The 24,195-nt window shown below is 35.4% G+C and overlaps 3 protein-coding genes across 3 annotated transcripts; 2 read left to right on the top strand and 1 right to left on the bottom strand.

The window, feature by feature from the left end:
• The first annotated feature begins 6,712 nt into the window (after window positions 1-6,712).
• LOC108237433 (protein FAM180A-like) lies at window positions 6,713-8,328 on the top strand. Its single transcript, XM_017418845.3, has 3 exons — window positions 6,713-6,914; window positions 7,816-7,913; window positions 8,002-8,328. Exons 1-3 carry the CDS (start codon window positions 6,839-6,841, stop codon window positions 8,326-8,328), a joined length of 501 nt encoding a protein of 166 aa, XP_017274334.1. The 5' UTR covers window positions 6,713-6,838.
• On the bottom strand, window positions 8,191-16,909 carry zgc:110789 (Xan_ur_permease domain-containing protein). Its single transcript, XM_017418841.3, has 12 exons — window positions 16,667-16,909; window positions 16,141-16,275; window positions 15,634-15,791; window positions 13,466-13,625; window positions 12,213-12,394; window positions 11,755-11,875; window positions 11,516-11,672; window positions 11,090-11,343; window positions 10,753-10,917; window positions 10,565-10,673; window positions 10,364-10,459; window positions 8,191-9,849 (listed from the first exon to the last, which is right to left on the bottom strand). The coding sequence occupies exons 1-12, from the start codon at window positions 16,712-16,714 to the stop codon at window positions 9,611-9,613; spliced, it is 1,824 nt and encodes a 607-aa protein (XP_017274330.1). The 5' UTR covers window positions 16,715-16,909; the 3' UTR covers window positions 8,191-9,610.
• A 3,341-nt stretch (window positions 16,910-20,250) lies between these two features.
• On the top strand, window positions 20,251-22,570 carry LOC108237432 (retinal homeobox protein Rax-like). Its single transcript, XM_017418843.3, has 5 exons — window positions 20,251-20,612; window positions 20,688-20,741; window positions 20,862-21,010; window positions 21,982-22,095; window positions 22,177-22,570. Exons 1-5 carry the CDS (start codon window positions 20,378-20,380, stop codon window positions 22,336-22,338), a joined length of 714 nt encoding a protein of 237 aa, XP_017274332.1. The 5' UTR covers window positions 20,251-20,377; the 3' UTR covers window positions 22,339-22,570.
• The last annotated feature ends 1,625 nt before the right edge of the window (window positions 22,571-24,195 follow it).

Here is a 24,195-nt window from a genome sequence, read left to right as displayed (position 1 = left end):
CTCAGATGCAGACAAAACAAAGTAAAATAGTAACTAAAAGTGTATATGAGCATGGAAAACCTAACAAATGCCTAAATTGCAGGGGAAGTGGGAACACAAACCTTGGTCAGACATGACTGAAGCTGTTGTTTATTTGAAAAAATTACAGTAAACCAAATCTATTGTGTACTTTTCTTTCTGTTACTTATTATTTATTACAATTCTGCAAGTTTGTTGGATTTCAGTTGGTGGAATTAACAATGAATGTGTGGAATGCTTGAGATAATGGTTTCCAGTAGAACACTATGAAAAGTCAGAATAATCCCAATAATTCCAATTATTAGATTATTAAATTTCATTGCAGGTGTGAATCAAAATAAACAAATTAATCCAAATATGATGTAGTTTTCTATTCCAGAATGAAATGACAAATGACTAAAGAAGATACAGATTTATCATTATTTCATCTACTTTCATATAATTTGCCATATAATTGATTTGATCTTGTATGTTGCTCTGGATTTGAGGCTATTTGTTTGATAAGCCCAGTTAACATCCTGTGGGGAACTGTGACATTTCCTCTGTAACTGTTTCTCTAACTGTGTCTGTGTGGACATTTGCAGGCCCAGAGAGTCACTGTTTTGGTGCGATAATGAAAGTTGATATGTGAGAGCAGCTGTTAGGTCTCTGCAGTCCGCCTGGACCGTCTTTGAGCAGCTGATGAATAACTCTGTGTGTAAATATGTGGATATGTGTTACTGAGAAATACAATCACATAAATCAGTGATTCAAAAGGTCATTTTGTGTTGCATTACTTTACTTGAATCATGCAATAGTTGCTTCATTTTCACATGAGAATTTTTTTTGGTTGTTGTTTTGATTAAAGAGGAAGGTTAATTATAAGGGAAAAGAAATCTCAAAATGGATATCTGTCTTTTACTCTGTATGTAAAACATGTTGCTTTAATGGCAGAGGAGATTAAAAAACCATTACAGAAGACTTTAAGGACTCTGTCTGTGTGTCTTTTGTTTAAATTGCTATACTTTTTGCATGAAATTACAGTTAAATTTGTCCCTGGTGGGTCTGGAGGAAGTAATTATGGTGGTTTTGCTGTCTGTTTGGACAGAAAATGTAATACAAATCTTGACCTCAACACACTTAAATCAAATTTGGCCATAACCAGATATCTCACATGTTAAAAGACCAGACCCTTGCAAGAATGAAATGGATAAAATGGGTATGAAATTGTTAAATAATAGCATTAAGCTTTGACATATGATATACCTGCAATTATCTTTCTTTTTTGTCTGTGTGCTAAATCTCAGTACACTTGACACAGTATCAATCAACAGGGAAAAAATGACAAATCAGAATCTATTTCAATGCAATTACTACATCTGAAAATAATTAATCAGTTATTTGCATCATACCTACAGTTTTGCATGTATATATTTATTTTTATGGCACTTGATAAATACTTTGCAAGTCAGCAAATAGTTCCATAGTGCAAGAATAATTAAGATTTGATTTTTCAATCAGATTAGCACAATTTTATCTTGAGAGCCTGCTGGATTCTTGCAAAATTGGGGAGATTACAATCATCCGAGGCTCCAACTTGCCAAGTTTCAGTTGTTTTGAATCAAAAGCACTGACTTGAACGTTACTGCGCTTTGGTAATTTTCTGTAAAACTAACAACTGCTAAATCCTCTCTAGAAGAAAAGAAATAGTAGTCAAAAAAAGTATTTCATAATAATTAGAGGAAGTATCTTTTTATCATAGTCTCTGTCTGTCAGGAGTGAATTAAGCTAATTATTAAACTAAACTTGAACCTCTAATGCTTAATTTCTTGAACAGAATCAAATATTTTTGTAAACTTGAGAGTTCACAACTGCATGTGAACCGTTCACAAACCCACAGTGCACATAGTTCATCAGCACAGAGAGTTGATTTCCGCAAAGTCTTTTTTTTTTACGTTTTTCATTTGGCCAGAGACAAGGTTTGTGTGCCTCTGGGGAGATGGGCCAATGATTCCTGTAAACATCAACAGACACAGAAAGTATGGGACTGAGAAGAACGCTGTTATTTCTATAGCCACAGAACTGGAATGGCTTTAGAAAAAAAATGTAAGTAAAGAACTCACACAGAATATTAGAAGAGAAGCCAGGGTGAAGGAAACAATAAAAACTGAAAAGGTTATTACTGTGTCCACCAGTCTGTAAAAGGGTTTTTCTGGATAAAACAATAGCCTTAATTGCAATTTCAGCAGAGCCTGGGTCCATGAAAAATATTGATCATCCTGTCAAATATACTATAAAACATGAAATATTGGAAAGATGTGGCCTTATCAGCTCATAATGGCATGTTTTTGACTTTTGTAAGTATATGCAAACTTGCCATAACATCTGCATGTGTTAGCTTTTTGAACAAATGATTTCTGACCCACCTATAGTAGGTTAAAATGCAGGCCTGGCTGCCAGCAGGGTCTGCAATCATAGCTGAAGTAATGGCCTTGAACCGAGAATTCTGTATTGCCTGAAACAGAGCTACACTGTTAATTGCTTGGGTTATCGAGCCATTACAACAGATTAACCAGAAAACTAAACTGGATTTGAAAAGATGCTAAAGAGCAGGCACTGAATTTAAAAGTACCAAAATAGAAATAATATGTTTGACTAATTTTGCATCCCAGTTTGTTTGTTCTCTCTTTTTACAGAGGGGAAATTGACTTTATGTTCTACGTCAAAGTCAAAGGAGAGAAGAGAACAAATGGTACGAAATTTTTAAAAATGAGCAAAACAAGATAAGCAAGAAAAGACTGAAAGAAAATTAATTGATTTAGATTTTAGAAATCCAGCAGAATTTGCAGTTTCTTGTAATGAAAGTACATATGTGTATGTATATCATGTTCATTCACAAACTCAAAGAAGATGACTTGTTCAAAGCTTTGAAACTTCAGGCAGCCGGTCTGCCATCAAAAGAGATTTAGGAGAGGAATTCTGGAAGGATGGATCCGGACTTTGAAATATTCTGTTCCTGTCTTCAAGCTAAATATTCAAAAGTTGTTGTTTTTTTCCTTTTAAGATTTGGTCATCAACAAATCTGTACAAAATGTTACTTTAAAAATACTGAAGATATCAAAATGTGTTGTCAGTTAGGCACCTATTTACTCCTCAAGTAGTAAGTTTTGTCTGAAATGAGACACATGCATAATGTAAACATAATTCAAATTCACTGAATGATTTCATGAAGCTTTGTCGCTTATTTGTCCTTTTACATGTATATTGTATTCTGAAAATTCTGAAAGTGTTTTCATAAAGTGAAGATGAAATTTTACTACTTTGATATAAAACGACTGTTATTCTTGATGGGAGTTGATATTTGTTACAACCCTGAAAAGGCTCTTAACACAATTTAAAAATGTGTGCAAATTTCTTCAGTTTGTCTTAGGGATTTGGGTGCACTGAGGCACATTTTAGCTGCATTTTGCTGAGCTTTTGTCATTCTCTGTTCACTTAATTGCAGCCTCTGTGTTGTGTCACTAAAAACTAGTTTGAATAAGTGCGTAAGAGCCCGAACTAAAAATGTGGTTACGGGGAGTGTTCCAAAAGTCAAAAATGATGAAATGAAGTGTCACTTTAAAAAATCTGGAAAGGGGCTGAATGGATCATAAAGTGGGTTTGGCCTGAAGGCAGCAGCGTGCAATACAAGTGCACAGTGATGACAGATGGTCTGTGAAAAAGCTGCAGTACCATGCTGAGAAGTGGAGACTTCCCAGGGTACGCTGATGATGTCTACAGTATCTAAAAACTCCAAAAACTCTGACGGCTTGAGGAGTGATTTATGCAGCTGTTTACCAGATCAAGAGCTTAAATGTAGAGATACGTCTAAATTAACGACATTTGTAAATTCAGATCTGAGAAAATAGCTTGTGGCCACATTAAATGAATAAATAAATAAATTAACAGTTGACAGTATGCTTTACTGCATGGAAAAGCTGGGGGGAATGTTTCAGTGGGCCATTATTTCTGGTGCTCTACAAGTTAACAAATTCTGACATCTAGAGGATGGTTTGGGTTACTACAGCTTACACCTTTAAGCTTCTACAATGAAGTTGATACTGCTTATTATTTTACTCATCATTATTCATATGCTTAGGGTCTGCAACCTGTGGCTTGAGAAACACATGTGGCTCTTTGGCCCCTCTGCAGTGACTCCTTGTAACTCTGAGCAAAAATAACATGAAACTGAGTCATCTGGTTGAGTCTATAATGAGTCTTTTTAATGCTTTTTTAAATCACCAAGACATCAGAGTTTTTAACACTTTCAAAACTGAGGTTTTTGATGTGTTTTTTCCTGTGGCTCATGGGTGATTTACCCCTCGCAATGAGCCTCCTGCGTTTTCTCTCAAAAGGTCTTTTCTATCCTAAATTATATGACGACAGAGGGTATCTCTACTTAGCAGGTTGTTTTAAGGGGTGAGACCTTCACATTGAACTTTGATCATTCATTTTACAGCTGTGCCTTTTTATGTGATAAGTTCTGTCATGTGGGTTTTTTTATTTTATTTTATGAGACAGAATTGTTAATGAATTACTTCATTTTTCTCTGTCTCTGAACAGAAACTATGCCAGTGCAGGTGTTATTCATAAAACTGACTTATGGTCTTGCTCTGTTTAAGTGTACTGAGGCACATAAGTGAGCCAACATGTGAGGTATAGAAACCTGGATTCACTTAGGCATTTAATAAAATGCAACCAGTCAATAATCCTGTTGTGAGGAAAAGTTCACTCAGACCTTATCAGTAAGTTTAGGCACTGTAAGGATGTTTATTCACTGTTGTTAGGTTTAATACAACACTTTAGGCATCATAACAAAAAACACTAGAATAAATATAAAACAAAAGTGATGTCATATTATACATTATAAATGCTTTGATTGCTAAAACTAAATAATTTCTATTAATAATCAAATTAAAACTGATAAATGAACCAACTAAATTCATGTCTGAATCTGTCAAAATGTGTGTAAATAGAACAGAAACAGAAGAAGCAGCTGGTTATCAATTGTAAAGACCGATTAGAAAAAAAATAAATAAATCATAAAGTAAGAAACAAAATAATTATTATTTTTTTCTTGTTTTTAGCTGTCCACCACCACATGTGTTGTTTACTTACAGAAAGTGACAGAAAGTATGTTAACAAAGATAACACCCATGGAAGAGCTGTTTGGTAACAAGAAGTCTGACTTTGATGTATTGTCATGTATTTGTGCTTAGATTTGTTGAGTAAAGTATGCAGTTAAAAGTGCTTCGTTTACACTGGGCGCATTCCAGCATTTCAGAATTGCATATCAATACATCTAGAAAACTACTGGAGTAAACTCTTTCTGACTGCACCAGTTTATATAATTCAGGATAACTTTCTATGTGTTTTTTTTACAGTTTGCAATGAGTACCTTTAACTAAAGCTTTGCCTTGAATTGCAGCAATATCTAGAGAATTTCTAACTTCTAATGATACAGTTTTACAGATGTATTTCCTGACTTTCTACCTCATTCTCTCTCTATTTACTTATTTACCACTGCTAGTTTACTGTTTAATAAACTGTACTGCAGTAAAATTGACTGTAATCATGTTCATTTGTGACATTATGGTAAACAAATTAAGTCAGTAATTATGGGCCACCTTTGGCTCTCTTACCAGGTACATCAGAAAGGAAATGAGGAAATGCCTTAAAACACAGAGCTACCTTTTTTGAATTTACATATTAAGAAATATTTGTTTAAGTTCTTGAACTGTAGTTCTTGGTGGTTAGAGCCCTCCTGCCAACTTTGGCACAATTTGTATTTTCTCACAGCAACAAATCTCTGCCACTGCAACACATCTGGCAAGACTCACCTCTGGAAAATATAACCATATGCTGTATGGACTCAAATTGTGATATTAGTTTGAATCCACAGATGGAAATAATTCACACTGTAATAGCGCTAAAACAAATAAAAGTTATTTTATAGGGTTTACCTATAGTAAGTTTTCCTTCTGGTACTTTATGCTGAGACCTGTGGAGAGAACTTGTGGTGCCAAACAATGAACAAAGCCTTTCTTTGTGGTTTCTGCACATGTTTGGAGAACCATGTTCAGGGTACATGCATTATTATCATTAGAAATACTCATTTAGAAATTTTTATTCATGGTGTGCCCACATTTATCATTTTAATGGACTAATCTGGTTGCTCAACAGTTGTTTTGGCCCCATTATGCTTCTAGGGAACAGTGATTTTAATAAAACTACAGCCTCTGTAATGGCAGAAATATTGACTGCTTGACTGTTCAGTTTTTCATATCACATGGTCAAAATAATAAAATGTTTTTATAAGAAAATCATGTATTGATGAACAGTCTGTAAAGGAGAAAGAACCACATATTTCAAGCTTTGTTGGCTGCAGAAAAATTAAAAAAATAAGTTGAACAGAATTTATATTTTTACATATGTTACCCCATAAATTTTTCATTCAGAGGATAAAGATGACTCAGATAAGAGAACAGAAACAATGATGTTATTAGAATATCTCTTTTGTATAAAAATGAAAGACTTTGAACCTGAAGGCAACCAGACAGAAGCAATAAAATGCTGCTGATAGGAGCGAGGAAACAGAACAAGTGAGAAATCAGAAGTGGATGGGTGGGAGGGGAGAGAAACACACGCTGAGAATACAAATGATGCAGAAAGTGTGCTGCACATGTGAGTTTGCTGCTCTGTTAAGGTGGAAGACCAGAGCAGCAAGAGCACTAAAGAGCACTAAGCAGAGAAACGTCAGGCTTCTGAGCAGCCAACAACACCAAAGCCTAATTTATTTATCATGCTTTCTTGGAGGATACTGGTTGGGCTTTTCTGCTGCAGCGTCAAGACACAGGTCACACAATGCCAGGCTAAAGGTAAGACTTCAATTTTAAGTCAATAAATTCATACAGATGAGAAACTTCAAGTTTATGATCTTGTGATTATAGAAAGAACTTTAGTTTCAGCAAGTATATTTTTTTAACTAATTATGAGGTAACTTCTATTTTAATTTGCCGTTGAACATAATTACAGCTGTAAATTTTGATTAAAACTCTTTATAAATGCAACATATCTTCAGGGAAACAGTGGCACCTGTTTGTCCCAAAGGTAACAGCACAAAGTGAAAGACTTGGCTGTTGAACAAACTACTTCTGATTTGTTTGTTTCTTTTCTCATTTCTCAAAAATGTTTTTATGAATATTTTCATTTTGTTCATCTCAGTTTTGTCCATGTGATATGTTTTTGCTTTCCTTCAGTTAATGTATCCCTCCAACTGTTCCACTTTGAATACATTGGCAGTTATACCTAAAATATATCCTTAGTATTTAAACCCCTGAACTTTAGTTGTTGTTTCCATCCTGTTCTGATCATAAGCTTAAGGTATGTCATGAAAACCTTAGAATGAAATATTAGGAACCTACAATACATGCTGAAATCATTTGCGTCCTGTTGGATGATCCATGTGTTTCTCTGTCTTTGATTCTCCTGCTGCCTTTGAGGTTTATTGTCTGCAAGGTCAGAGGTCACAGAGCTTAAAATCCACAAGGAGCATATCAGTGAATATAGCCAAAATGTCCTTGTGTCTGCATGATGAGCCCAGGTCTCACACCTGCCAAAAACGGCATTAAAACAACTATTTGTCACTAACAGATTTGATGACTTTGGAGTCAACAAACAAATACAAATAAAGACATTTTACAATAAAGTTAAGGGACTTGGTCAATTTTTGCTTTTCTGTAACCTAAAAATGTTGTTATTTATTATTTTTCTCAAAAGCCCTGTTCCCAGGTGCAACCAGAGTAAAAAGAGGACTTACAACAGTGGTGAACCCAACATTCCACAAGTCTCTTAATGACATCCATCTGTTATTTGAGGTACAACCAACAAACAAATATTCAAGATTACTGAGAATGTAAACTTGTCCCATATTTCTCATTTTTTCCTTTTCTTTTTACAAAATAGATCCTGATGGCTGGTATACATTTTGAGCCCAACGGAGCATTTTCGGTTGAAGACGCTGAACTGTCTTCTCTCCAGAAGACGAGAACTTTGGACATCATTTTCGAGGAAATTATTCCTAAGAATGTAACAGATATTTCTCGACTCATAGTTGACCTTTCCAATCATACAGGTCCCCTGCATCAGGACGATTTTGAGCGTACCCTTTTGACTTTGGTATACACTGCCCAAAACATGATCAGTTCTACTGACGACCAAAGAATAATGTGGGGAGAGTCTTTCGTTAGTTTATTTAAAGCCATAAAGAAGGACCTGACTCTGACAAGCTGAGTAAATATTCCTACAGTTGGTTCCACGTTTACGTTTAATATACATTTGCAAAACAGTTCATTACAATGAGACAGTAGTCTGAGTTCACACATTGAAGAAATGTTGCATTTAAAAAAATAAAAATCACTCAGAGAAACCTCGGAAACTTTCATCAGAAATAGTTAAAGTGCACAGAAATGTAAAGAAATGAAGCAATTATTGAAGGTTAATTCAAATGTCAAATTCTACAACTATATAAAAGAAACATTAAATAGACATGTTTCATGTGAATTTTAAAAAAGATTATAGATTTAGTTACATTCACCAGTCTTTTATTACTGTGTTTTGTCTTCTAGCACCACTGTGTAGTTGAGTTCTGATACCAGTAAGGTCAAAATTTAAATCAAATACAACATATCTTTATTTTGAAAAAGTGATTTTTACTGAAAAAGGTTTTGAGTACAAAACATGCAGCAACCATAATAAAAGTTACTGGAACTCAATGTCAAAGAAACTAAAATACTTTTTTTTAATTTTCTGCAGCATGGGGCCCACTGGAACATCATTTAGAAATGAGATTATATGTCTAAAGCAATGCACTAGAATGTTAAACACATCATAAACTTTTCTTTCCATCCAAAAATGGATATAAGACATTTTTAGACAGTGGAGGTTTTCATTTCAAAGCGTTTGAAATGTAATAAAGGTGTTCACAGTGGTGCATTTCTTGTTTATGCCACAAATTTAACAATTACTATTATACAATTTAGAAGAGTTGGCAATGAAATTCATTCATGTGACAACAGTTCTACTTTATATTAAGTGTTCATGAAGCCTGCATGAAACAGTATGTTAACAACTTACCATAGTTTTAGCTACATGCCCTTTGGGTGGCTGATGTTACGAATATGTTGAAAAAAAGAGTTTATATTGGATGTTGCATTGGTGTAGCTTCTTGTTTGTTGAGTTAAGTTGGATCTCTTTCTAGGTGCTTTTAAGTTTTCTTCCCCATGTTTCTTTGACCTCATGATGTTTGATAGTCAGATCAAGTAAATTTAAAATAAAGTCAAATAATGTAATTTACCCCAAGTTTACATTCAACAACTTATTGATTCAGCACTACAAAATGGATGTCAAAAGGAAGTGAACATAGTACTGGAAAATATTATTGGGGGACCTTACTTCCAAAAGATAATTTAAATGCTTAGGATGTTACAGTACAATGCCTTTAGGATGTGGCATAAACTGAGCTGCCTTTGATGGTAGTGTTTTCCAAGATGTCAAAATGGAGTGAACACACAACTCACACACTGACTCCAATAATGATCTGCCCAGACTCTGGATTTCCCGGTGGCTGCTTCGGCTCGTGGGAGTGGGGTAAACCAGGAGGACAGAAAGGGACGTATCGCAGCCAGGAGACAGAGGACAAGTAAGAGCTGATGCCAAAGGGAAGGTTGTAGACTTCTCCGCTTTCAAGTGTTTCACTGCAGTCTTCCTCATGAGCCTTGTTCCAGGCCAGGATGCCTCTTTCCTGTTTGGATCCTGTTGAGATCAAAATAAGAGCAACTCAAAACTTTAAATTTCATAACTGTTTTTAGTCTCTTTTGCAAATTTGATGTTAAGTAACAAGAAAATGCTGTTGTGAATTAGCTGTATTTTTTTTCTTCTTCTTTTGACCATTTATTCAATTAAACTATCACCAAATAATCAATCATGGTCATATCCTTACACAAATGTGACACTAACTAACTAATTAACACTCAGCATTGCTTTCAGTCTCTTAAAACCATTGATTATAAAGAGATATTATAACTGAATTTTCAATTGAAATACTGAGATAATGTCTCTTTTACTGATTTTGCCGAGGAAACCAGAATAACACTGTGAAATGCCACGAGAGTACAAGATGTTCTTGATTCCAATGCAATATTTATTAATAACAAGACTATCCTTTAGAAAAAAGACCCAGTCTGTCAGGCAGGGAAGATTTTTCTATACCCATTTGATCCTGTTTGTGGTCATGTGGATGTTAGAACATGTTAACATGTAAAAATACCTGGAATAGTGTTGTCCAAAATAAATCCGAAGAAGCCTCCGACAAACATACTGGTTGTTAGAAGTACCTGCAGCATCTGATCAATTTCAGTCACACCTAGACACAAAAAACCCCTCTGTTTAAATCATTTATAGGAATTTTTATTAAATTAATATGTTCATAGTAAAAAAGAGCTATAAGTTGTTGTTTTTTCTAATGTACCTGTAGCAATAGATTTTGGGTTTTTTAATATCCAGTTGGGAATGACCAAACCAGCAAACATGGAGAATCCAAAAATGAAGATGTTTCGTGATGAATTCATGTCTGCAAACTGAAATCATAACCACAAGGGGGAAAAATTAGCTTTTGTGATCAAAGAAAAGAAAATCTTGGGGTTTAAGGATGTGTACCTGAAGATTAGAAACTCCTGCTGCACAAATGACCCCAAACATGACCATGAACATTCCTCCCATCACAGGTGAAGGGATAGTGGTAAATATAGCGCCCATTTTCCCAAGAATACCCATGACAACCATAAACACTCCACTGGCGACAATCACCATTCGACTGCCAACCTGCAAAACATATTGGAGATTCAGTTAAAATACACATTCACCATCCATATTACCTGCTCACAGTTCACTGGGGTTTGGCTACCCATAAAACCCTTTTGTTCATCATATTAAGATCAAAATTCTTTTGAAGGTACAAGGTAACTTTTGGTCTAAACAAAGAGGGATGTCTTACCTTCGTAATACCAAGTGCTCCAACATTCTCACTGTAAGAAGTGGTTCCATTTCCAGTACCCCATGCACCAGCCAGCAGACAGCCCAGTCCCTCAATACCAATACCCCTGTTGATGGCATGTTTGGGTGGGGGTGGAGCTCCAGATAACCTTGCACATGCATGATAATCTCCAACAGACTCTATCATGGAGGAAATCACACCAGCCAATATGCCAACTACCCCTGCCAGGCTCACAGTTGGCATCCCCCATTGTCCTAAATTTGGTTTTAAACATAAAAAACAGAAAATGACCCTACATGCATAACAATCTATTACAATGTACAGTAACACTGAATGAAGAAAAAATGGAATTTCTGTTTGTTTGTGTGTGGGGGTGGGGGTCTTTAATTTTCTTTTAAGATCCATTATGGCATTGCCTAATCTTACCTGGGTATGGAAAAGTAAGCCAGGGAGCTCTGCCTATAACTTCTCCTTTTAGGTCTGTGCGTGCAAGGTAACCATAGCATTCTGGATCAGCAGGAAGCACATTACATGTAGTCAGAATGTAGCAGATGAGCCAAGAAACTGTGATTCCAAGTAGGACCTAAGAATGGATACATCTAGAATTTAAGAACATCATATTTTTGTGTTTTCTTGTGTTTTTCTCAAGTGTATTTTGTACATACAGGGAGAATTTGAAAGATGTAGACTCGAGAGGCGTGAAGCTTTTTATCCTTGCTGTATGTAGGAAAAGGCATGGCGATGTGACGGAGATACTGCGAGAACAGGATGATGAGTGCCGTGGTCCTGTATAAAACAGGGATAAACAAACCAAAACTGAAAATCATTCAACTTAGAGGTAAGGTCTTATGTCACAAAATTGTAACAGAGTTTCTTCATGAATACTAATTTACAAACTTTATAACACAGTACAGGCAATTTTTTTTAAAACTTAAATTTAGTTTTGGTAGAAGCAGATTCAGAAAAACATTTTTAAAAAGTTTAATTGACAGACATGTTTTTAAAAGACACAAATCTCTTTTGGATTTTGCTAAACTCCTGTCTGCCTAAAAGTATCTGAACGGTAATTCTCAGTTTACTTTTTTTTTTAAACTTTGAGGTTTTGTGAAATAATTTTACCCACATTGATGAAATTCCCCAGTGGTTGCCAGCACTGCTGCCAGCAGAGTCAAACAGAGAGAGTCCAATGAGAGAGATGGTGGGAGCAATGGTGAGAGGTCCAATGAAGCGCATGAAGAGACCAATCAGACCCGAGAAACCGACAAACACCTGGAAGAGTGAACCCACAATAATGGAGCCCTGCAACTAAGAACAGACATTCATATTAGATTTTAGCATCACTTTTTTTTACAAACATTTTACCAGTAGTCTTAAATTTTTATGGAAGCCCTAAATGTCAAGAAAAAATAAATAAAAGTTTAATGATCCAATTTTTTAGAGTAGTACAATGTACTTTTTGTTGTTACTTTATTGTGAGAAGGTGAAAATATGTGCTATGATTTTGTTTTTCAAAGAAAAAAATATTGGTGTTCTTTTAAACAGTATGCTTTTGTAATAATGTTTTCTGACACTAGAGGGTGTAAAAAAATAAATACAATTAAAACGCTGATGTTTTAAATTTGTATATTTTTACAAAACAGAACATTTTAAAAAAGGAATATAAAGTTCTCCTGGATTGTAGTTATGTGCAGATGTGAGACTTCAGGACATTTTCCTCCCGACAAACTAAACCCAAACAGGATTTCTTTTCAAGTTATATTTTTATTATTGCATCACATAACAATACACTAACTTAACTGTACAGTTTCCCATATCAACAACCACTTTACTGAGGGCAATTTGATTTACAAGGTGTTCAGCAGTAGTAGTTTAAAAAAAACTCATCTCAGATCAATAATAGCCAAGGTCCATACAAACAATAACTGTAGTAATGCAAAACTAATAACCTCAACTACGTTTTTACCTCTCCTTAGTTTGTGCACTCATTAATACCTAAAATAGCTTGTAGGGAATATTTTATGATTTTACAGTAAGACTGTTTTAGCAAAAGGGTCTCATCTTCAAATCCTGCACAATCTTTGTTACAACAATAACAAATGGTGTTTTTTTTTATATGCAACAACAAGACTTGACCAAGCAAGCATAAAATTTGCACAAGTAATATTATCCCCATGCAGAGATCAAACACCAGTACCAGGACAGTGTTCATTTCTAAGTTCAGATCAAAAATATTTAAGTCTGTTTCTGATATTGAATGCTGAGGCTGAAACAGCAAGTCTGTAGAGCCTTGTGACTGACATGTACTTGTTCCAGCAACATTACCAAAATTTGCTGAAATCTGTGCTTTGTAAGGTTAAATGGTTTCATCATACTTACTGCTCTCATTCGACTCTGCCACACATCCATGAACTCTGTGGAAGACGTGTTTACTAAGCTGGCATTTTGCGTCCAAGTGGGACAAGTCCACTCTGGCATGGACAACATCGCCATGGAGGGAGCCAACAATGTGAATGTGCCACCTTGAAGAATGGGCAGTCTGGAAATAAAGGTTGTAGAATTATTAGCAGATAGGAAATAAAAATAAATCCAGACAACCATCTTAAAAAGACATTTACCATCCTGCCAGCTTAGTTATCTTAATACCATAAAAATAAGATATCAACAAATGCTTTTTAGGTTGACTGGTACACTAAAAGGTCTTTTCAACATAATGCAAGTTAAAAAAATCCCAAATGTTTTCAAGTCTGTTAGAATCTGCAGTCTCTAATTCTCACATACCGTATGTGAAATCGGTTAATTCAAGTCATGTGAAGATGCAGAGTGACTCTCCTATTAGACATGCAAGCTTCAGAAGAGAAGTAAGTTAAAGTGATAAACTGCTAATTCTTGTCTTCATGCTGCTCAGTATCAACAGCACACAGCAGACTGAAGATAAACTTTCCAGTGAAGCATATAAATTTACCTCTTGTGGTAAGTTATTAAAGTAACTGCAGATTTCTATAAATAAAAAGCCAACAAACACGATGATGAGTAAATGTAATGGTACTCAAACGTAAGAAATGTTTTGTTTTGGTTTCCCTGGAACAGAGCTCTGCTGGACATTTTGTTTTGGCTCCTAGCTGATTCCTGGTTATTTAGAGAAAGACAAGAAAGCATCAGTGGTGCTAAACCAGGAGAATGTGGATTTAGCGAGAACTAGATTCCAAACATAATAAGATGGAAATTCCTCAGCTAATCCAAACTGTGATGCCAAGATTCAGGAAGGCTGAGTTGAATAGTTCAGAAAAGGAACATATATTTGAGGACTGGAGTTTTCAGAAAGAGAATCATCACTGTAAACTCTGATGTCTATGTGATATTAGTCAGTTTAGATATTTATTTTGTTTTCATTTGTTATTAGAACAATGGTGTGTTTCATTTCTGGATTTTGTCCAGAACTAAATTAATTCATGTCAATTTTGATTTGTTATATTTCTGAAAGTTTGAGTACATTTAAAAAAAGACACAATTGATTGAAGACCATTTTTTAACAATATCCCAAAACTGTGCGTAGTAACCTTCAAAAGCAGTCCAATGACAAAAGTAAAGCTGCTTGAAGGATCATCTTACTGGTAATCCTCTAAACAGAAGCTATGCATGAATAGCAATGAAATATTCCATTGTTCATAGCGTACACTCCATTTGGCAGGCCACACACTTTAAAAGAGCTTGAGAACAGGGGTGTCACCATTTGGGAGAGGGCAGTCTGATTTTCAGAATCTGTCTTTTTACCAAGATATCTCATCAACCACTGGATTGTTAGATGTACATCTATAGTTGATTAAGATGGCCTCTACAGCCAATCAACAAATTTCACACATGTGGAGCTAAAATTTGATGTGGTAGTAGTTGAGCATCATCTTTAACACATACTCTCAGGGTTAACGGATCATGCAAGATTTTGTTTAAATCTTTGGCAAGCAAGGTAGCAGGAGTGAGATATGTTCTTTCAACGAATGTAGGTTACATTCATGAATATAATTAAAGAAAAGAAAGGACAAGCTTCAATGAGTTTAGGAATGACTGTGCTGTTCTCAATCAGTCATTTAACTGTAAAGTAAAAAAAAAAGAAAACAATGGAGGCTTATATCAGAAAGTGATTCACTCAGCCCCATATTGCAGTGTTCTTTTAATAAAGCTATGTGACAACAGTATAATAAAACTTGTGAAATTCTGTTATGGATTTTGCTTTTGGTGTGCCTCCCCAAGAGTATCAGTGGCCCCCACCTGACCACTCTGACAACTTTCTGGAGGCTCCTCTAGTTGAGAAGAAAAGCTCAAAGTTTAGTCTGTTCCATTTATTTAATAGAAGCAGCTTGGTTAATTCCACCTTAGTGAACTGTGAGGTACTGCTGGGATTCAGAACAATAAAAATGTAAACATGTCGTATCCAGTGAATTGTTGCATATTCCTTTTTTCTTATTAGACATGTATCCTGCCAGTATTTTATCACTGTAGCTTTAACATTATGATGCATAACTACAATCTCCCCTGTGTTTTCTTACCTAATGCCGAAGGTAACTTGTAACAGTGTGCAAACACCAGAAACAAAGAAGATTGTGCTGATGAGGTAGCTTTGTGTAAGGCCATCATGTTGCAAACACAGCGCATCAGACAGGATCAGAGGGATGGCAACGATACCCCCAAATGCAGTCAAACAGTGCTGAGGAGTTCAAGATAAAAAAAGAATTTAAAAACTAATTCTGTCATTTTTGACGTGCATGAGAGAGAAAGAAGAAAAAAGCAATTTATGTGCTGGAATAGAAGCTAACATTATCTAAACACAAATAAATCTTTACATGCAATGAGATTTTGTGTCTTGATTGAATCTAAAATAAATTTCACAGTCTGTGCCCTCAGAAATAAAAGTCCAACCAACCATAGATGAAATGACACAGAAACACTCAGGTGAGGCTGTCATATTTACATTTTTAAATTAATTTAAAAGCTACTTTATACAAGTTCTTGATTTAAAAAAAAAAAGCCTAATAAAGATTAATTTGCTGTCGTACCTGAGTGCCTAAAAGAATGCAGAGATACCAAGGAGGAACATCTGTCACACTGTATGCAAGTTTGTTATTGTCCTCATCAATAGAGGAGTCCAGCTCATCTCCTTTTTCAGGTAGGTCACAGAAACGTCCCTCCAGCTTTGAGTTGTCAGATAGAAAGGGAAACAGAAATCAGTTAAAGACCGAACCCCTGAATGCCCCTGAACCTTCCGCAACATGTCAAGAAAATGTGACAAAGTGGTATTCACATATCACAAGATCACAAAGTGTGTGTGTGTGTGTGTGTGTGTGTATGGGGGGGGGGGCAAAGATGAGTACAGGTGTCTTTGTGCTGGTTCAAGCAAGTATCACACATGCATTTTAATTCTGCTTCCATTTTCCAACAAAACAGTATAATCTTTGTTTTTGTTTCAATTTTCTTCTCAGTCAAGTAAATAAAATATGTATTATGTTCAGTCATTAAGTACAAATTATGTATGCTACTGTTGAAAACATGTTCTTGTGGGAAAAAAACAAAAGTTAAACTCACCGCAAAGCCATAGTTGTCGAGTCCATTACCTTCCTTTTCTGCTGTCATGCTCTCTTCAGCCTATGGGCTCACGTTTAGGGCTGCTAAAACAAAAATGAAGAAAGCAAAATAAAGGCGAAACAAACAGTCAGAGAGGAGGGAAGCAAGACAAACTGCACTGGACTGGAGCATCTGACAGAACAGGAAAAGGGCTTGGAGGTGGGAGTGTGGGGAGGAGTGGGCAGCATGGTTTGAAAAAGCAGATTTCAGACATGTAAGACCGCAGCTCGTGTTGACTGAAACGGGTCCAGCCTACTGCTCATGTGAATCAAATTATAGCAGCTGACCCACCAGCACTTGGACAGCAGGAGGTAGTCACTGCGTTTCTCTCTTTGCTGCATTTTCATTTCATAACAGGAAGCCTTTGGACACCTTTCAGCCCAAGATTCACAACCTGGGAGACGTGATGACTTTGATTTAGAAAAAAAAAGTTAGAAAACAAAAGAAAACTAAGTTTGTTGATGCTTTCACTAAATACAACTTTTGTTTTCACTTTTATTATTAATAAATAAATATTTAAGGGTTAGAAGTTAGCTTTTTTATTCACATATGTCCAGAGAAAGTGAAGATAGAACAAAGGAATTCCTTTACAGTTGTAATCTGTTCTTTCTGTAGCTGTAAAGTCAAACCTCTTTTTGGTAATGAGCTGAAAAGTCTTCCTTCATCCAGTTTGCTTTTTTCCTGCTTTCAACTCCAAGAATTTGTTTTTAGTGGCCAAACCTCTGTGACTATCACGTGCGGGCAAACTATCGCAAAGTACAAAGCTGTCATTGAAAGATTGCTGGTAAAAGTTCTGTAAATGGTAACTTCATTTCCACGTTTACTGCACGTCTCTGTTTTCCCCTGAAATAATGTTAAATTATTACTCTAAATTAAGAGTTTGATGGCAGCCCACGTCTATTTAATTAACATTGCCAGGAAGGACTTTATATGGGAGTAGGGAAGAAACTTACTGTCACACTTACAGCATTTGGAAAATTTGTACATCGGTCATACGCATCTCCTTTTTTGACAAATTCACGTTTGAATCACAAACTACAACCTTTAAGAAAATAAAGAAATAAACACTGAAACACTGATACATACTTCCTACACTTTTAGTTTAACAATTCGATCCAAACCAGAATTTTTAAATTCATGAGTGTCTCAGGGAGATTAAAGAAAACATGCTTTATTATAATAAGATCATCGGTGTACCATACCTGAAATGGCAACATACTCTTTAACTGCACAGATGACTGAAATACTAACATTTTCATCCTCATATGTCTGAAGTCTGTGACAGGCTTACCGCCTATTCAGGGTGTCCCCCACCTCTAGTGCTCTGAGCCTGGTGCCAGCTTCCCACAAGTCTGAACAGAAAAGCAGGTAAAAAAATAGATGGATGGATGGATGGCTGGATGGATGGATGGATGGATGGATGGATGGATGGATGGATGGATGGATGGATGGATGGATGGATGGATGGATGGATGGATGGATGGATGGATGGATGGATGGATGGATATGTTAGAAATTATAGAAAACTCTTAGATAAAGGTTCCTGCAGGAAACTGAAACTTGATTATTTTGAGGGAAAATATTTTCCCTTAAAAACGAACTAATTAGAAAGTTTCCATCTTGTTTGTTACAAGTGGTCTAAAATAGAGAAATAGAACTTAAAAACAACAGAACAGTTGAAGGAAATTGAGCTCACATGCAACTTGCAAAGCACAGAGAGTATCAACACTGACATGTCATGAGGTTTTCTGAGTGCATGTGACTTTACGCAGTGTTGAAGGATCCATCACATGTCAGTTAGTGAAAGCTCATATCCAACCCAAACACTGACTGAAGACTGTGTTTCATGTGTTGCAGTTTTACATTTGTTAAATAGACTTAAATAAACTATAATAGATATTGATGAGTATCAGTAATGAATGCTTGTTTGTGATCACCAAAAAAATAAATGATAAAAGGTGGAAAAAATAAAAGTGCATGTATTTTGTCTGGTCTTCTTCGTTCCAGCCCATGCAAAAATATTTTTTGCATCCTTCTACAGTGGCTTTTTTAATCAAAATGTACAAACAGGCTATTGCATAATGAATGTGTGTCTCTACTCCATAATCACATTAGGAAAAGGTCAATTACTGAAAAGACAGAAGAGCTACTGAAAATGTGCAGCACATGTTGAAGTAAAATAGAAAAAAAACGATTATTTATGGGAAAGTGTGATGAGAAACTTCAAAAAAATGACAAAAGCTTTATTTTTCTCTCAAAATTGTCAAGTTGTGCAATTTGAGAATTTCAAATCTTTGCAATAAGAATGGAAAAGTTGTTCTTTGGCACTGATTATGAACAATTTAGAGTTAAGGGACATGTTTATGCCACATCCAACTGTTTACTTTTATATAATGTTCCTCATAAATTCTAATTATTACAAGAAACTTGATATTTTCCATTCTGATACTTTCCTGCCAAATGAAAGGCATTGTTGTGAGAATCTTGTGATAAATGCTGCAAAGAATTCATTTGATTTAGAAGGGGGACTTTAACAGTGGTTCGTGTTTTCTTATTTAATTTAGCTGCAACTGTATGACGGCCTGTACAACTACATGTCCTATTAGTGTTAACAGTTATATTATGTTTGTTAGAGATAAGCTGATTAGTTGACCAAAACACAGGGATGTTTTACAAAGTTTTAATACAGTTTAGTCTAAAAAAACTATTGTTTGACTGATAAGAATCATATAATACATGTTGCATTTGGAAAATAAATGCTTAAAACATAATTGTTTCAGATAAGAAAGATTTTATAATATTTAGGGATTTTGCACAAGTTCGGACAGCAAAACAATAATAGAAACTAACTTATTAACTGCCTACCTTTCTGTTTTAAAACTTCAAATAGTTTTAAAATAGTAAAGTAATGTAATGGAAGTCACATCCTATTGCTTTTGTATTTTTAGATAAGCACTGAGACCTCTGAACCACTAGGTGGAGATCAACTCTTTATCAACCCAAATGAAAGCCTCTCAATCAACTGGGCTGACAGTTTTCTGTGTTTCAGTCTGGAACAAGTACTCTGGTGTGTGAGGAGGCGCATTGGGGCCAAAGTCATAAGAATTAGCTGTGCAATCAATCAAGTGATAAGAAAGAGAAGCAACGACTTATCTGGGTTTGATAGTTGAATATTATCTAAGAGTCAAACAAGCCTCAAACCATAAGCATTTTGTCTGCAGCTGGTTCTACAAAGTGAGAAGCTGTCGTTATTCTGGAGCTGCAGAGGGAGGTCCAGTCTTACTGCAAAAACTAAAGACTTTTATAAACCAAAGGGAGCAAACTGAGGAAAATAAGATCTGATTACACATTTATAGTGAGCATATCTTTAAATAACAATAACACATTTTTTTCAATTATATGAGACACAACAAGTGAAATAATTTGCATCAGTTTTTCTACAAATATGCTGCTGCAAACTTTTAGTTGCTCCACCTCCATGATGGCCATGTGACACAGGTCAAACAGAGACTGACAGGAGAGGGAGGACACCCATTTGTCCCCACCTTACAGAGTCCAGACTGCAGTTTTCTTACCCTGAAAGGTGGTTTTAGCAGCAGGACTGATTATTATGATCATTTTTAGACTTCTAAATAGCCTTTTTAAAAGTTTACAATAAAGGGACATACTGTAATGTTAGACAAGCTGATGGCGGGAGACAAACTGCTGGACATGTGGACAAGAAAAGAAACAAAAAAAGAGTCTTGTATGGATCAAGAAAGGGAATCACAGCCATTTAAAAAAATATCCCATTCGATTGAAGACATTCTTAGAAAGCCTGAGTTTATCAGAAGAGAGGGGAGAGTTTATCAAAACTGGTCCGTTATAAAAGAAAACAACCAAGTAAACAACAAGTCCTCATGCACAGGTAAGCTTTATTTCCTTCCTTAATTTAATCAAGCATTTATGCTAAAATAACAAAAACATGTCTGCCTGTTGACAGAAATTCCACAAATTAGACTCAAAGAGTCACCAAAGTCTTCCACAGACTGTAGGGGTGAGTTGAGTTTATTAAAGAAAAATAATAATCAAGAATTACTCACAGAAAAGCTTTTTTATTTGTTTGTTTGTTTGATGTTAATGATGAAGATTATAGTGAAAAATCCTTTGCTTGCAGTTCAGAAGAGGAAAAGACAAACCAGGGTGACGTTCACACCGTTTCAGGTGCAGGAGCTGGAGGCGGTTTTCATGCAGACTCACTACCCAGACGTCAACACCAAAGACGAGTTAGCCTCTCTGCTGCAGCTCACCGAGGGCCGAATCCAGGTGCAGCTCTAAGTTTCAAACTATAAGAATGCCTTCAGATGTGAAAACACGAAACAGTAGAAATAAAAGATGGAAAAAGCTGTGATTCATACATAACCACTTTAATGCTTTATTTGATAATATTACTATTCACACAGCTTCTCAAAAAACTGCAACTTATTTACTGATCACTTCGATTTTATCTTATTTTATTTTACTTTATTTTATTATATGTTATTTTTCCAATGGTGAATACTTCTTTTCGGACAAAAAAATAACTTGTTGTTTATTTTTTTGTTTTTCTGGAGTTACAATCTATAGCGTTTAATAATCACGCCTTCTTAAATTCCATGTACATTTGTTTTTTGTTTATAAATATTTGTTTATATTTTTTTAAATATGTTCAAAAATGTAATTTCATGTTCATAATACTAATTCCTTGTTTAACTGACAACTGAGGTGATATTTTTATACATGTTTTATAAGATTTCACCTTCCAAATTCTTCTAAAAGTGGGCAAAATTAGACTTAAAAGAGAAATCAATTGTGCTTAGAGTATAAATGCAAAGTAAAAAAAGGAGGTTTTAAATAATGCATGTAGATTTACCAGCCAAATTTTTAGAGATACAATTTAAATTTATTTTTACTTGCATCAGATCAGTTTTAGGCAGTTTGCATAGCTTTGATTTGAAATAATATTTTGATTTTAAAGATTTATTTATTTGATTGCAAATTAAAACTGTTTGATTGTCTATACAAAGTAAGGTAATGAAAGCACCACACTTAGAGTCACGTTTCTATTGACAGTTTTGTCTCATATTTAATGTTTAGGAGGAAACAAGAAATAATAATAATCAACCTGAGGGTTACTGAACATTGTTTTCTGAAACATGTTTTGTTTAGTGTCACATTTTCTTGCTTATAAAAAAGTGTAGATTGGTCGTTTATTCTGATAAAAATGTAATTTTATTCAGCTGACTGTTTTGCTTTAGATCTGGTTCCAGAACCGCAGAGCCAAGTGGAGAAAAACAGAAACAGTGAAGGAAATGGAGCTGATGACCAGGCAGCCCTTACATCCAGCCCAGAGTCACCTGCTTTGTTATCAGGTAATGCAACAAACAAACCAAAGAAGGTTGAATTGTATGGAAAATTCCAGACATTGTTTTTCCTTTGTTTTGCTGTTCAAGAAGCCTCCTCCTCAGGCGGTACGCTGGCTGCCGTGCTGCGTACCTGAACCTCTTCAGTCGAGGCTCTTCTTCAGATCCACGCCAGCACAGGCTCTGCTAACCAACACACATTCCCCGAGTCACAGGACTCTCTGTTTTGACTCATTGGGGACAGAACGATAGCACCATCATTATCTTCCAGTGTTGACAGACTTGATTGTTTTTGTTTTGTTTTGCTTTTTTATCAAACGTGTTGAAACTGATTCCATTCCAGCGTCCAGCATTGAAGCAGACTTTAATCTGCCAAATCTGTTCATTTGTCAAACATGTATGTTGTGAAGCTAACATGAGATTAAACTACATGTGTGCTCCTGAGGAGCTTGTTCTTTTACCAATAAAGCAGACTAGAAAAATATTTCTCTTGTTTTCTTTGAAATCCACGACTTTTTGATAAGTCTTTGCTAAAGTATCCCGTTGTTGCAGTTCTGTAATGTGTAGCCGCGCAGTGTTATTGTGGAGGAGAGCCTTTAGATTTTTTTCATGACACCACACTTCCTTGTAAGAGATAAGATAGAGCCATGAAAAGTTCATCTGTTTGACTTTCTGGCAACCCCTCCTTATCTTAATTTGGACTTGTAAACTGAGGTTATTCGCAGGTCGGCTGGGTGATTTGAAGGACTTGTTAAATCAGTTTAAAGGGAAAATATCAGCAAATGACAGACATGTAGACCTGCAGTCACACAAAATAAAATAACAAAAAACAAAATAACAAAATGTTATTTTATTAATGTTTGTTTCACTTGATTTTTTTCACACATGAGGCTTAAAGTTTCTACAGTCCACTTTAATACAGGCAGGGTACAATCTGCTACTTGTGACAGTGATACAAACAACTCACACTCCCTTTTTTAGTGTTACATAAGCCAATTTTAAATAATTACCAATTCTAAGAAAGATAGTAAAACGCCCCCTTCAATATCATTTTAATAACTGATTTGACAGCATCATAACTGATTACACAGCTATGAGAACACTTGAACTTCTCACCCCAGCCGTATCTTCTTTTATTGCACGTGTAATAAATGTTATTGCCGGCTGGAGTTTAGGTGAACAAAAATAGTTGGTGGGAAGCAACACAAAACCTTGACTAGAATTGTAAAACCATGACTTTTATCATAGGGTGGACATTACAGTTACAGATTGGTATCTCTAGGACAGTGTGTTAAGTATTATATGTAACTACATGATACTTTTGTGGATAAAATACTCAGATGGTTACAATAAAAAGACTTTGTTCATATCAAAAGTTTTTTATAACTAACAGATGTTTGCTTATTACTCTCTCTCATTAGTAGCCACAGTAGCTGTGGTTTTGTAATTTTGTGGCTGCGTCAGGAAGAGCATCCGGCATGAAACAAGTACCAAATCTCTCATGCGAGTTCAGTAACACTATTGGCCAAAAATATAATGAAATGTTCATACGATTACAGGAGAAAGTGTTTAAACACTTCTGTTAACAAGCTAACATCACACTGAAAGGCTAAACATTAAAAATGCTTTGTGGGTAAAAGTATAAGAAGCATTATTTCAAATTACCTAATTCACAAAGTTTTCTCGTGCAGATGCTAATCATGTTATAGTGCATGGTTCTAAGTTTAGTTTTGTTCAGTTTTATTTTGTGTTCTGTGATTGTGAGTTGTGTCTTGGTTTCATACTTGAGTTTTGTTCATTTCTTGCATTACATTGATTTTTTTTTTCTACTTCCCTTTTCACACCTGACTTCTGATTCCCTCACAGCTGTTCTTTATTTGCCGTTTGCTCCTCTGTGCAGTCCCTGGTTTTCAGTTGAGTTCGTTAGCGCTTCTGTTATTTATTACCCTCATATTTGTGTTGGATTCCTGTCTGCATCTCTGCTCAGTTAGTATGTTATCCTTTGAAACCTTGAGTTTCAGTATTCAGTTAGGTTAATAAAGACTTTTGGATCTGTGACATTCTTTCTGCACCTACGCCCTTCTACCATCAATTCTTGACAAATCTCCA

Source organism: Kryptolebias marmoratus, linkage group LG11 (genome assembly GCF_001649575.2).
Source record: "Kryptolebias marmoratus isolate JLee-2015 linkage group LG11, ASM164957v2, whole genome shotgun sequence".
NCBI lineage: Eukaryota > Metazoa > Chordata > Actinopteri > Cyprinodontiformes > Rivulidae > Kryptolebias > Kryptolebias marmoratus.
Note: the sequence above shows the minus strand (reverse complement) of the source record. Positions and strands in the feature narration are given on the sequence as shown.

Coding starts and splice junctions, on each gene's coding strand:
- LOC108237432 (XM_017418843.3), top strand. CDS start 20,378: ATGTTAGACAAGCTGATGGCGGGAGACAAACTGCTGGACATGTGGACA. Junction 20,742..20,861: donor GTCTTCCACAGACTGTAGGG/GTGAGTTGAGTT, acceptor CTTTGCTTGCAG/TTCAGAAGAGGAAAAGACAA. Junction 22,096..22,176: donor GTCACCTGCTTTGTTATCAG/GTAATGCAACAA, acceptor TTGCTGTTCAAG/AAGCCTCCTCCTCAGGCGGT.
- LOC108237433 (XM_017418845.3), top strand. CDS start 6,839: ATGCTTTCTTGGAGGATACTGGTTGGGCTTTTCTGCTGCAGCGTCAAG. Junction 6,915..7,815: donor CACACAATGCCAGGCTAAAG/GTAAGACTTCAA, acceptor TTTTCTCAAAAG/CCCTGTTCCCAGGTGCAACC. Junction 7,914..8,001: donor ACATCCATCTGTTATTTGAG/GTACAACCAACA, acceptor TTTACAAAATAG/ATCCTGATGGCTGGTATACA.
- zgc:110789 (XM_017418841.3), bottom strand. CDS start 16,714: ATGACAGCAGAAAAGGAAGGTAATGGACTCGACAACTATGGCTTTGCG. Junction 11,344..11,515: donor GCTTACTTTTCCATACCCAG/GTAAGATTAGGC, acceptor AACCAAATTTAG/GACAATGGGGGATGCCAACT. Junction 10,674..10,752: donor CAGGAGTTTCTAATCTTCAG/GTACACATCCTT, acceptor TTATGATTTCAG/TTTGCAGACATGAATTCATC.